Genomic DNA, 14,773 nt, shown 5'->3' on the forward strand with positions numbered 1-14,773 from the left:
TTTATCAGACAACAACCAACCAACAACAAAATCACGTAAAAATCAGTGCAAACATCTATTAATAATTTTTCTGGGTAAATATCAGGGTTTATTTTGGTGGATGGAAAGACAGAGGAAAAAAGTATTCAGTAGATTAATGCTTTGAATTCCGTTCATCAATGTGGTTTGCTGCAGAACTAAAACAGAACTCAAAACACAATGCCACCTCAGTTTAAAAAAACAGTATATCTTTAATCCCCAGATAAAACTTTTCACTTGAATAAAAAGTTTACTGTTGTAGACTTAGAACTATTAGACTATGAATATTTACATTTAATAATTGGGCCACACCATTTGCAGTGCATACATTCAACATCATCCTTTTCTCCTATTTTTGTTTTTTTAAAACTTTTAGTTTAAATAGTTCCTTGTATTCTGAAACATATTCTGATACAGATTTTCATTTTCTTCCTATTTTAGTGTGTTAAATCTTTAAAGCATTATCTGCTAACAGCTTGAAATGTGGTGGCATGAGATTCATCAGTGTGTTCAGATGCACACACAATTCCGAGCTTGCATGCGTGCCTGTTTATTGTGTGTATCTTCTAGACCAGGGGTCGAGAACCTTTCAGAAGTGGTGTGCCGAGTCTTCATTTATTCACTCTGATTTAAGGTTTTGCGTGTCACTAATACATTTTAATGTTTTTAGAAGGTCTCTTTCTATAAGGGTACATCTATACTTACCTCTGGGGTCGGCGGTAAGCAATCGATCTTCTGGGATCGATTTATCGCATCTTGTCTAGACGTGATAAATCGATCCCAGAAGTGCTCGCCGTCGACACCGGTACTCCTGCTCCGCGAGAGGAGTACGCGAAGTCGATGGGGGAGCCTGCCTGCCGCGTGTGGACCGGCAGTAAGTACATTGTAGTTCAAACTAAGGTACTTTGACTTCAGCTACGTTATTCACATTGCGTATCTTAGTTCGAACTGGGGGGGGGGTTAGTGTGGACCAGCCCTTAGTCTATAATATATAATTAAACTATTGTTGTATGTAAAGTAAATAAGGTTTTTAAAATGTTTAAGAAGCTTCATTTAAAATTAAATTAAAATGCAGAGCCCCCCGGACCAGTGGCCAGGACCCGGGCAGTGTGAGTGCCACTGAAAATCAGCTCACATGCCGCTTTTGGCACACGTGCCATAGGTTGCCTACCCCTGTTCTAGACTAATACATAGCCTTACTTCAACAGGCAGCTTTGCATATACACACAGACTAATATATTATCATAATACATATCTCATGCAATGTATTGTATTGTCTTGAAAAAAAGTTATTTTTTATATATTTGAATGATACAAAAGTAGGGTGAAAATTGGAAATAAACTGAATAATACTTTTTGTAAAACCCGGGAAATTATTGGTAAAAATCAGTTTAAACTGAAAAAGAAAGGGCTTATGTATAAACATTATCAAAAGGAACATTAAGGCAAAACACTGGAGAGTTACAAATTTTAGTTACCTCACCTCATATAAGTAAACTTGTTCCTTTGTTACAGCAAAAATTAGTAAAACGTTGTTTTGCACAAGCTTGTCTGTTAGTTGGCCAATTGTTGGATACTCCTGAAAACAAATATAGAGAGCCAAATCAATCTCTGTTTTACAAAAGGACCAAGGAGTTAAAAATAGTGATGAATAACATTGCATGTTATCTTTGATGAACATACATGCATACCATGCTTAGTGGAATATAAACATGTAATTACACACTACATGTGTACAGAGTAAGTGTGTATGTGTACATAGAGCCTTTCCTTCTGGTGCTCACATTACCCTGAAGAGACTAAGTGATCCACCTGTATGTCATGCTTCGGTGCCTGGGGTCAGGAGGTTTTAGTCCACACTGGAACACAGGCCTTTGGAATCTTCTTTAAATCTCTTAATTCTTGAATTTAGACTTTAAGAAGGTGAGAAAACTAACTCTTTGAGGCAAGGACACTACTTACCTTTGTGTTTGTACAGCACCTAGCACAATACGGCCCACATCCTAACAGGGGCCTCTAAATATCACCATAATAGAACTATTAAATAACAGTATTAGTCTGAGCTCTTAACTCTTGGTTTGAAATGTTTTTCTGACCTCAGCAGTGTCCTACACATTCCTGAACCACTCCTTAATTCACTTCCTTTAAGACAAGTGATGAAAGCATATTTTTGCTCCTCTCTCAGGAGAGGAGGCCAATAGGTCCTGTTCCACATGTTACCCATGGTGGCAGTTATTGGGAGTAAGAGGCATCACTTTTTCTTATCATATCATGTTCTGAGATCACTTAGGTCAATATGCTGTGTTCTTAGTTTTGATTTTATGAAAATATGTGATTAAAATTAAAATGGATGACATAAAATAACTGGATTTCCCAACTCCTACTGCATATCACTGAACACTATCATTAATATTCCAATTCATCTTTCCTGTACTTTAAAATTCCCCAATGAAAGAATTGTACGAAGCACATTACCAAAACTGTTGACATGGAATATTCATTATTGTGGTCCAAGTGACAATGCCCATCATTTGGAATAACAATCCCTGCCAGTTTACTGTCCATCCCAAAATGGGAATCAGCATCACTCACAAACACCAGCAGATGTAGAGAGTCATTTCTCCACCCAATCTTTTCCTGTAATTAAAATGTAACAGTTTAGTACAGACTTTGATTATATTGATAGAAATAAGACAGGATGATGGGGTAGAAAACAGAAGAAGAGGTCTTTCAAAGAGATCTTTAAAAGGTAATGTCCTCTCTGCTTTAAGCAGACATCGAAAGACACCATGACAATTATTTAACAGAGTTCACCCCATTGCCTCTGACCAACATATCTCCTCTTCCCATTGTTGTGTTGAGTGAAGTGTGTCTAGCTGCTTGTCATCTATATAAAATATTGTTAATCATTAAAATATTTAAAGAGAAAAAATTGAAGAAAATATTACGATTATGTGGTAATTTTATTGCTTTTCATTTCCCATAGACACTTGATTATTACATGATCAATGCTTTTATTGATGGAAACTACAAAACAATCGTTTTTCAATGTGTGTATTTAACTTGATTATATATACTTTTCTAATGAAAAAAAGATAATTTGAATATACCTTTACAGTCTGACCAAATACCCACTGAAATCAGTGGGGGTCCTTACATTGATTTTAGTGGAGTCAGATCAGGGTCAGAGTCTACATTTTGAGAAAACAAGAGCTGCTTTTTAAAAAAAAAATCCATAAAAATCTATTAATATTAAAATGTGGAGTAATAAATATTACACCTATAGGTTTCATTACCTTGCAAACAGCTGCCTGCATAATTGCATCAAATCCTCCCTCTGGAGTATCTATATTAGCTGAGATTTTCTGTTCTTTCACAATTTCATTGAATTTTTCAGCGTCATTTGTTAATGGCAAAACATGTTTGTATCCAAAGGTGGGTAAGCAATCAAGTGGAACACTTCTATAAAATAAATGATATATCTATGTCTATATCTTACAGCCAAACCAGAGATAGAATGCACACACTGTCGTTTCTTTGTAACTCTATCTAGCTTAGTTTTCAGGTGAACATCTCTTCTGTGTAACTAGTTTTATTAATATCATTGCTGAAAGTAGTACTTTTCTAGTTCAGTGAAACAGACCAAGTGGAAAAACTTCAAGGTTAAAACATAACATGGCACTCAGTTAATTTTAATGAGAAACCGTGCATTTAGATACGCTGTGGCTAAAGAGTGGTGTGTAACCTGCACTTCCCCAGGAATAGCCCTGGGAGGCATTGTACCCCAGTGATACCCCGCAGTGGCATACTCCTCCTATGCTCCTCTTATGCTCCTCTTGTAATCTGCTCCAGCCCTTTACAGGGCACAGTATACTCCCACCCTCACATCCAGATAGGCCCACTGGGTGCCTCCCCACTTGCTCTGAGGAGGAGAAGAGTATCAGGCATGCAGCCCCCACTCTCCCCAATCACCCCAGAGTTGTGATCTGGGCAGGACTCATGCAGCATGGGGCTCAGGGGACTGTTCCTGGTTCTTTAAAACAAATAAATAATAAGAACATTAATAAATATACTGCACTGTTGTTGTTTGGTATTTTTGAGTACCCAAAAGTATGGTGAGCCTTTCAGCTGTAACAGGAATAATCCAGGATTTAAATAATAATATATATTTCAAGCAAATTAAAGAGACATGTAACTTGAGTGTCAATGTGCTAATCAGTCAAACACACCTGTAACTAGCAGGAAAATCTAAACAGCAAGCAAAAAGGCAAACCTCTTCCCCCCTAAACTCCCCCTCCCCCCAACAACCCAATGAGGTATAGAAAACGACCAGAGTATGAACCAAGAGCCAAGTCCCATTTGCTTTATTAGCTCAACTGCAAGTGAGTAAGGTGGAAAGGCTCCAGTGAGGGCAGTGAGCAGGATTTTGTCCCCAGTGTTCAATCTTATCTGTGTTCCTATATTAAATAATAACACACACATAGGTGCTTTCTTTGCCTACCTGCAAGGGTTGTTTATTTCTTCAGCTGTGGTTTTGATGAATGGTGAAACTGGTTTTTCAACAAAAGACCCAAAGCCTAGTCTAAAATTGCTTGTTAGTTTTGACATTTCTTTGGAAAGAGTTGAGCCTAATTCCTTTATTGTATTCAGATCATCATCCATGGAAGCGGAAAGGTCCATGAGGTAATAGAGATCAACTGGATAATCTTCAGTCTGGCGAACTTTAATCTCTATTGTTTCTTCATTTCCTAGTAAAGCCATAGGGGAAATGGAGAAGAAATTAACACATTTAACTTTAGACAATGTTATGGGCAATATAGCAATGATGCTGTCTGTTTATTCTTAATGCTACCATATGTGCCATTGGTGGAATTAACAGAAATGTATAAAATCATCAATAAAAATTCCAAATAGAAAATCTGAAAGGCCTTAAGTAGGTATTACGTGAGTGGTACAGTAAAAGTTAAGTACTAACTTTAGGTTTAGGACTATTTGATTCCTGTAGATCTAGTGTGTTAGAAAAAACAAATGGCAGAGCGAGTTCAAGAGGGCGTGAAACCGTTAAGAGGTGCCCGTGGACGGTGTGAGGCCGGTAGCGGCCCCCGGCGCGCCGGGACCGGGTCTTCTTGGAGTCGGGTTGCTTGGGAATGCAGCCCAAAGCTGGTGGTAAACTCCAAATGGCAGAGTGCAGCTTTAAAACCTTGAAATATGAATCTATAACAAAACAGAAGTTAGCACTTGTAGGAGAGAGTGCAAGTGTTAGTGGTCTGAGAATGTCACTGGGAGAGTGGATTACAAGTGCATCTGGGTTCTATTCCTGATTCTAATACAAACATACTGTGTGTTATTCAAACCTCTCTGCGCCTCATTTTTCCCTAGAACAAATTCTGATCTATGTTATATTGGTGTAAATCCACAGTAACGCCATAGACCTCAGGAGATCTTGCAAATCACATTGATATCCTTAGATAAAAACACTATACGGCAGATTCTCTGCTGCAATTGAGATTTTCTCAGGGTAGCAATGAAGAGGCGAGACACTGGGGAGCTGGCTATGGTGGCAGTTTCCCAATTCTCTCCTCATCTCTGCCATGGCCTGAGTGCAGGTTAGAGAAGCCTCCAGAATAGGTGCTGCTGCCGTGCCCCCTGGCTCTTAGCAAACCCACTATAAAAACTGTTCCAGCACCCCTGGCCTCAGACTCCTCTAACCAATAACAGCTGGCTACATCCCCTGGGATAGCTTGCCTACTGTGCTATGGCCACGGCCCCTTCATTTCCACCCTCAATACATGGCACAAGAGGAACGGTATAGGAACTAGCTCTTCCAGCTTTACACCCACGGGGGGAATTCCCAGCCCGATAGATGTGACACATTTCCATTCCCTTTGTGCTGCCCCGGGCCATGAAGAGAATAGAGCAGGGAGATTAATCTCCTTTTACATAAATACAAAGTACTTTGTGGGGAATTTAAATAGTGTACATTTTAGATCTATCCATCAGATTAACACATGATAAATATTCACTAGGTCTTATTTGATTACAAATAATGTTTAATTTTGAATTTGTTAATACATTTTATTTAAATACAGTAAATACATTCTGTTTTTTAGATCATTAACAATTTAGTCTGAGAAACCTGGAAAGATAGCATCAGCAGGAAAGAATCACAGTTATGAACTGAATAACTTACCTGGTCGCAGTCTAAAAGTTAACTTTTGAGGGGAAATCTGTGTGACATCAGAGTTATTCTTCTGGATTCCTATGCTAAGGGGGTTATTTTTGTGAATTTCTACTTTAGAAATGGGAAATTCAATAAAGTTCAACTGACATCCTTTTGCCAAAAGATTTTCTGGAGTATCACACCTTCCGTGAATTCCAGATGAGTCTGTATAATTCTGAAACAATCAGCAGAAAGAATGGAAGAGCTAAATTTATTATTGAACAATGGAAAATATATTATTTTCTGACCATCGTACACCTGATGTTTAATTAACACCATATTTTCATGACCATGAATTTAGCCCAGAGATACACGTGGCACTTGTATTCACTTCCTTGAATTCAGCCCTGTGTGCTGTTTGGCCTTCTCCTGCACTTAGGACCTGATCAATCTAAAGCCCATTGAAGTCAAAGGAGACTTTCCACTGACTTCAATAGTCTTTGGATCAGGCCCCTGCATTCCTACTCAAGCAAAACTCTCACCAACTGGAATGGGAGTTTTATGATTATATATTATTCTTCCTCTTCAAAGCACTATATTCACATTAATTTTCACAACATTGTTGTAAGGTATTATCATCATTGCCGTGTGAAAACTTTGGCAGAGAGGCTAAGTGATTTGACCAAGGCCACAGAAAGACTCCATGTCAAAGCTGGGATTAAAATTTGGAAATTCCTGGTTTCCAATCCTGTGCTCATACCACTGATCCATACTCTTTTCTTGTGCCTATATAAGGAATTTAAACTTTGGCCCTTAAACTGCAAATGACCCCTGAATTTTGTCACTGAGAAACACTATGTTAAAGTTACATCAAAATTACTTTAAATCCACAAAAGCCCAGAAATTCAGAGTTAATGCTAAGACTCCGCTCTTCACTTCCCACTGGGAGTCAAATTCTGTTCATGGATATGTGTGAGTCTCATTGATTTCAGTGGAAACGTAGGATGGAAAAATTTGCCTTTCTGTACTTGGACCACTTCTGATATCTACTCAGACAAAACACCCATTGACTAAAGGATCAAATCCAGTATATGTAAAAATCACCTATTATTATGAAACCCTTGGAAAGCAAAGCATACTGTCTGCAGTAGCTAACACTGAATTTTCTGGCTTCTCAAAACATGCATTATCAGGTAAACACATGGTTCAGGGCTAGTTAGAATGTGTATTTTTATCCAATAGACCAGGGGTCGGCAACCTTTCAGAAGTGGTGTGCCGACTCTTCATTTATTCACTCTAATTTAAGGTTTTACGTGCCAGTAATACATTTTAATGTTTTAGAAGGTCTCTTTCTATAAGTCTATAATATATAACAAAACTATTGTTGTATGTAAAGTAAATAATGTTTTTAAAATGTGGCCAGGACCTGGGCAGTGTGAGTGCCACTGAAAATCAGCTCGCGTGACGCCTTCAGCACGCGTGCCAGAGGTTGCCTATCCCTGCAATAGACTATGATGGCAACTTTTATTGAGTGTAGCCTGACACTAAAATAAATATACAGATTTTAAATATACAGATTCTTTGCCTGCCCCACATCACATGAGTGCAGCAAATAAATCCATGCGCAAACATTATATTTATTCCACTGCCATTTCCAATAAGTGCACATAATCTATACATGATCATGTATACATGATCTATACATCTATACATTCCAAACTCAAGAACTTAGTTGTTTTCTTTTTGTGTTTTATGAAAACACTCAATGGCAATTGGCCTAATTATGTACCTAATAGCATGGAAAATTTCATATTATGAAATCCTGCATTTTGAGTTGTACAGGAATATTTTTTAAAAAAGCATAGAAAAGACACTTTTTTGGGGGGTGGGGGAACTTTCCTAGTGTTATATCTTGCAAATTGCTAAATTGCTTTTAGTAAAAACTGGATTAAAAAAGAACGGTATGTCAGTTTCATCCAAGATGGTATTTTTACTGTTCAATTAAAACCCCCTAAGGAAAGTGTTTATAAATTATGTAAAGAGTCCCTTAAAAGAGAGCTATAGAGGTATGAACAGTAAACCACCACAATAAAGTATTTTAACACACATTCTGTTTCTCTCTCATATCTGATCTATGTATTGTGTTTATATATTTATGACATGCTTTATCAGAGGAGGGCAGCTCCTCTGATAGGGAGAAACAACGGTGCTAAAAGCTAGGGATTTTTTTTGACCTTTGAAATGCTTAGCACTCTCTATTGCCACTGAAATCAATGGCTGTGAAGGGTGCTCAGCAGGACAGAAGTATCAAACACAATCCACTTGACTAAGACATTATTTTAAGAAATTTTGCAGTACATACCTATCTGATCAATAATTCAAAAACTATCTAGCAATTGACTTGCTTGCTGTTGGCTGAAACAGATTCACAAAACCGTGTGTTCGTCTATCTGTATTTATAAGAGCCGAGATTTCCAAAATCTAAAGTTAGGCTTCTAAAAGTCATATTTAGGCTCCTGCATAAGCAGCCATCTTTTCAAAAGTGCTGAGCACCTAATAGTTCACCTTCTGCTTTAAAAGGGAGAGGGACATGTGGCTCTCATTTGAACCCTGCTTATTTTATTTATTTATAGCCATGTCTATTGAGCCTGTTAGCGCAGTAGCCAACTGCTTCACAAACACTAACAAACTGAGGCTCAGAACACCTGCTGTGAGGCCAGGAGGTATTCCTATTTTACACATTAAGAACTGAGCCACAGATAAGTTAAATGACTTGCCTGGGGTCACACAGGAAGTCAGTGACATATCTGGGAACCAAATCCATATCTGTTTCCCAGCCCCATCCTTTAGCCATAAGACCTCCATATCTTGGGCGCTCTATCCAGTATCACAGGAGCTGTACAATCCTATCATATTTACTTCCAGAATGATGAGGGCAGCTCCTCCGATAGGGAGAAACAAAAGTGCTAAAAGCTAGGGATCTTTTTTTAAAGAAACAGAGAACAATAAAGCAGAATTTCCAGATGTACCACTTTTGATTTCCAGAGAAAATTACATAGGCAATTTTCCCCCTCTAAATTCCTCATGCATTACAAAAGCACCGGCTGACCCAATTAATTCAATAATTCCCTCACTCATAGCCACTGCAAACACTCAAATTGTATGGCTTTGAAATTTTAAGATCATTTACTTTACCTCTTGAGAACACCAAGCACACTGTGGTCCAGAAAACAAACAATCTTCACAAGTCACTGCACTCCCTGGAGAACAATTTCCTATATTTAAACCCAGGAAGGTAAGAAATTAATAATGGGTTTAATTATTCTTTTTATAAAATGTCCCATTTTGTTAAAAATATTGGAGATAAACAATAGTGACACATTAGGACATACTTAAGATTATTGATAAAATTCCATCATTAAAATATTTATATTAGTTTAGTATTTAACTTGATCACTAATTACACTATTACTGGTAATTAATAAAAATGTGAGCACCTGAAGGTCACTCATCTATGAACAATATGCATACTATTATTTGTTTTCTGAAATGCATTTCATAATTGTTAAATTTGTTTCATCATAACTAGAATTTTTAGCAAAATAGATCTGTCTACATTGTACACATTACAGTTGTTACATTCTGCTTTCCAATGTATTTGCTCTGGAAGTTAAAATTATGCCAGGTTCCATAAACACACTACCAGAATCACAGATGTAGTGTGAAATTTCATGATGGATCAAACTCTGATTTGTTTAATTAAAATGGCTCAAAAGCCTGTGTGTTTTGTGCAGGTAGTTCTATATTATGAACAGATGTACTCTAAATACATTTATTGGCTATTTAGTCATACTACACTCTGTCAAAACATTCATTAAGTGGAAAGGAATGACTGAACAGACAACATGGGAAGCTAGTTAATATAAAGTTGTTAAACAAAAAACAATGTAAAATATGCTTTTAAAGAAGCAGAGTTCACTAATTGTACGCCTTACCTTGTACATTGTTATTTCTTTGCAGAAATAGAAAGAACAGGAAAAGCAATACAATCCCCATTCGTTTTCAGTTCTGGCTGTGTGAATTAAAAGTATAAAAGAATAATTACCTTCAGGGTAAATGATTAATGTGGAATGTTGTAAAAGTCATAGATTCCTGAAGTGTGTATTCTAAGATGATACTTACACTGGTTTGAAGAGAAACTTCCAAAATGCCAGGACAGAACATTAATACAAAGAAAACAAAAGCTACCTGAATAGGTAAAGACGACAAGCTGTGCATAAAAGCAACTTCAACATGGTTATGGAACTTAACACTGCTCTTTATCTTACTTCCTTATTTTCCTTATAAGGAAAACAGGTACACAATTATAAGAAGGTGGGGGAATTCATTCAGGTACTGGTTTTTTTTTCTTTTTTCGGTCACTACTCACAGTCTCCCTGGGTCCTAGAGAAATTTGTCCAGGAAATTTTTATCAAGTGTACAAGAACTCTAAAATACTGGTACTCCTTAGACTGTTTTCTGACTGAGTTCAATATACTGGCAAGTCATACAAATAGTGAGGTGAATATACCTGGAGAGATGTATAAATCCCATTTTTTCAGGTTTCATGTTGTGGAATGAACCTTCTAAAACCAGCTGTGAAAAGAAAACAAACTTATTATAACACTATAATAGAAAGCCATTTTAGGAATACAAAATGTCTTTTGTTTTACTGTGTAGAGTTTATATATGCTTTATTAGCATTATAAAGTGAAAAAGAAATAAATCAAACCTACATTATTGTGAAATGCAGTTACTATTGTACAGGTGTGGTCATCTGCATGTTACTACCCCAATAGAGAGTGTGTCTTCTGTGATGGAATTCAAGGTAATTTCCCCTGCAGCTATTAAAACATTCAGGTAACTATGACTAGAAAGAGGTTTTCATTGCATTTCAAAGCATGTGGGGAACAAAAAAACTCACCCAACCTTCACAACAGTGAAACAACAGTAGTGAGTACAAGATGCAAGGAAAGACAGTATGGTTAGAGAAGGGGAATGGTGGCTTGAACACCAGGCTTCAATTCCCAACTCTGCCAGTGACTCACAGTATAGCCTTGGGAAAGTCACAATCTTTAAGATGTTGTGAGGTGGTTTTTAAGACACATTTAACTCCTTGGAGGAAAGGTTACTATTATTATGAAAGGAAATTTAAAAATAACAAAAACCCATGATTATATGTTGTTTTATTTCCCCCCACCTTTTATCCTTTTGTCCTTTTTAGCGTATAAGTTGTTTGGGACAGGGACTCTCTCTTCATAATGTGTTTGTAACAGCACATATCAAACATTAGACTCTACTGTATAAATTATAAGTAATGTTAATAATAACCTGTGTACCAAAATAAAACTTACAAATACATACGTCATTCCTCTTTGATCATTTCAGTATGTCTGAGCCAGTTCATTACACTAGGAGTTACAGGGACCCAAAGTTGTCCCTGACGTTAGATCTCACAAGTCTTGGTGATTTATTTTAACTAACATTTGCCCTTTCTATGCTTCACAAACTGATTCCAATTTCAGCTAATGTATTTGCTGTTCATAAGTATTCACCAAATAGTTTATGTGAACAAATACGCTATTGTTTTTGTCCCTTGGATGGACAATGTTTAAAATAAAACAGACTAAAAATTACAGCATATTTACAAACTAACTAAATAAAAATTCACATGCACTAGTCATACTGCCTTTGACCGTAAGAACGTAAGAAAGGCCATACTAGGTCAGACCAAAGACCCATCCAGCCCAGTATCCTGTCTATCGACAGTGGCCAATGCCAGGTACCCCAGAGGGAGCGAACCTAACAGGTAATGATCAAGTGATCTCTCTCCTGCTATCCATCTCCATCCTTTGACAAACAGAGGCTCGGGACACCATTCCTTACTCATCCTGGCTAATAGCCATTAATGGACTTAACCTCCAAGAATGTATCTAGTTCTCTTTTAAACCCTGTTATAGTCCTAGCCTTCTCAACCTCCTCAGGCAAGGAATTCCACAGGTTAACTGTGCACTGTGTGAAGAAGAGCTCCCTTTTATTTGTTTTAAACCTGCTGCCCATTAATTTCATTTGGTGGTCCATAGTTCTTATACTATGGGAACAAGTAAATAACTTTTCCTTATTCACTTTCTCCACACCACTCATGATTTTATATACCTCTATCATATCCCCCCTTTGGGCTTGGCTACACTTGTGAGTTACAGTGCAATAAAGGAGCCCCAGGTGCACTAGTGCACTACCTGTCCACACTGGTAAGGCACCTAGAGCGCTCTGACTCTGTGACTACAGCACTGCTGTTACTCCACCTCGGCGAGTGAAATAACATTTGCTGCACCCCTGCTGGAGCGCCACGGCACCAGTGTGAACGAGGTGTTGCATTACTGTGCTCTGATTGACCGCCAGATACATCCCATAATCCACTTAAGTCAAGTGGCCACTCTTGTCATTGTTTTGAACTCGCTGTACAATTGCTGTAGGAATGCAGATATGCCCTTTCAAAGCTCCGTTTCTGACAGCTGGCTGCTTATCTGCTCTGGGACAAAGGAACCATTACTGAGGAATGCTGCTTCCTTTGAGTGAGTGAGAGAGAGGCAGGGGTGGGGGAGGGAGGTTTGCTGCTGTCTGAACTTGCAAGACAGCATGCTGACACACACTCAGCCCCCCCCAAAACCCACTCTCTCTCCCTCTACATACACACAATGCACTCCCTGTCACACTCCACCTCACCCCCCGCATTTGAAAAGCACATTGCAGCCACTTGCATGCTGGGATAACTATCACAATGCACTGCTCTCTGTGGTGTTGCAAGAGCTGCTAATGTGGCCACGCCAGCGCGCTTCCAGCTGAGAGTGTAAACACTCGGCAGCGTTTTCCCTACTGCAGTAACTCCCAGCGCTCTACAACTGCAAGTGTAGCCATGCCCTTAGTCTCCTCTTTTCTAAACTGAAATCTCTTTAATCTTTAATCTCTCCTCATATGGGACCCGTTCCAAACCCCTCATCATTTTAGTTGTCCTTCTCTGAACCTTTTCTATTGCTAGTATTTCTCTTTTGAGATGAGGAGACCCCCATCTGTACGCAGTATTCAAGGTGTGGGAATACCATGGATTTATATAAGGGCAATAAGATATTCTTCATCTTATTCTCTATCCCTTTTTTAATGATTCCGAACATCCTGCTTGCTTTTTTGACTGCTGCTGCACACTGCGTGGATGTCTTCAGAGATCTATCCACGAACTATCTCTTTCCTGATTAGTTGTAGATAAATTAGCCCCCATCATATTGTATGTATAGTTGGGGTTATTTTTTCCAATGTGCATTACTTTACATTTATCCACATTAAATTTCATTTGCCATTTTGTTGCCCAATCACTTAGTTTTGTGAGATCTTTTTGAAGTTCTTCACAGACTGCTTTGGTCTTAACTATCTTGAGCAGTTTAGTATCATCTTCAAACTTTGCCATCTCACTGCTTACCCCTTTCTCCAGATCATTTATGAATAAGTTGAATAGGGTTGGTCCTAGGACTGACCCTTGGGGAACACCACTAGTTACCCCTCTCCATTCTGAAAATTTACCATTTATTCCTACCCTTTGTTCCCTGTCTTTTAACCAGTTCTCAATCCATGAAAGGATCTTCCCTCTTATCCCATGACAATGTAATTTACATAAGAGCCTTTGGTGAGGGACCTTATTAAAGGCTATCTGGAAATCTAAGTACACTTAACATATCTTCTAAGGTTGGATCCTTCAAACATATATACATATCTTTTTAAGGATGAGCTGTCTACTTCCTGAAAACCATTATTTCCTTTTTTCCTCCTCAAACACTGCACATCTTTCACGGATCATAATGACCCCATTTTTCTGTCTGTACCTGCAAACTCTCCCCTTAGACTAGATCTGCTGTTTCCAGGACCAATTCCTTCTCTCCCTGTTTACCCTTTCATCCATCTTCTTTTTTCATGGCCACTTTGAAGCATCAGCACTAAGAATACTATTATATTGATTTCTATCAGCTCTGGGCCCCTTGTATATTCCTATTAGGCCAAATTCTGCTCTCAGTTACACCAGTGCAACACAGTAGAATTTGGCTCATTATTTTAAAAGATGGGCAACACTAAAAATATAAGCTTTTTGTGATCATGGAACCTGGGACATTTCAAAAGATTCTGCCCTGTGAATAAGATTTCTGTGGTCTCAGAGTGTATGTGCAGTCTTTCTCTTATTCCTACCCTTTATAGTATATCAAAGATAGCACAAAAAGACAGTATAGCTGCCCGCTGAAAAAAATCAAATCTGGTAGTGAAAAAGCTTTGAAAAGGTACAAAACCAGGGAAGATGCATCTTAGGCACATATGAAGCCAAACTAAAATATATCCTAAAGGAATGCAAAAAAAAAAAAAGGTATTTTCTTTCTATAGCTAATGTGTAGCTTTCCTGACAAGCAAGATCTTGTTTCATTCATTGAGCCAAATCCAAATGGAAGGGTGGTGGCCAGAAATAAAGATTGTGTAAATATTCTAAAACAGAACATGTTTGCATACAAAAGAATGCCT

At 38.0% G+C, this 14,773-nt stretch overlaps 1 protein-coding gene across 4 annotated transcripts in view; it reads right to left on the minus strand.

The window, feature by feature from the left end:
• The window catches only part of ITGB6 (integrin subunit beta 6), a 74,123-nt gene that overhangs the window by 38,273 nt on the left and 21,077 nt on the right, over positions 1-14,773 (minus strand). For 2 of the 4 annotated variants that reach the window (XM_034785622.1, XM_034785621.1), the window contains 8 exons: positions 10,749-10,813; positions 10,174-10,250; positions 9,374-9,453; positions 6,209-6,413; positions 4,520-4,766; positions 3,315-3,480; positions 2,494-2,655; positions 1,502-1,597 (listed from right to left, as the gene is read on the minus strand). In XM_034785622.1, the coding sequence (XP_034641513.1) occupies positions 1,502-1,597; positions 2,494-2,655; positions 3,315-3,480; positions 4,520-4,766; positions 6,209-6,413; positions 9,374-9,453; positions 10,174-10,234 (1,017 nt within the window). In that variant the 5' untranslated portion in view covers positions 10,235-10,250; positions 10,749-10,813. Of the gene's footprint in view, positions 1-1,501; positions 1,598-2,493; positions 2,656-3,314; positions 3,481-4,519; positions 4,767-6,208; positions 6,414-9,373; positions 9,454-10,173; positions 10,251-10,360; positions 10,460-10,748; positions 10,814-14,773 lie in introns of those variants that run through there. The other 2 variants (XM_034785623.1, XM_034785624.1) reach the window with 2 other exon arrangements.

The sequence above is a fragment of the Trachemys scripta genome, chromosome 11 (genome assembly GCF_013100865.1).
Source record: "Trachemys scripta elegans isolate TJP31775 chromosome 11, CAS_Tse_1.0, whole genome shotgun sequence".
Taxonomy (NCBI): domain Eukaryota; kingdom Metazoa; phylum Chordata; order Testudines; family Emydidae; genus Trachemys; species Trachemys scripta.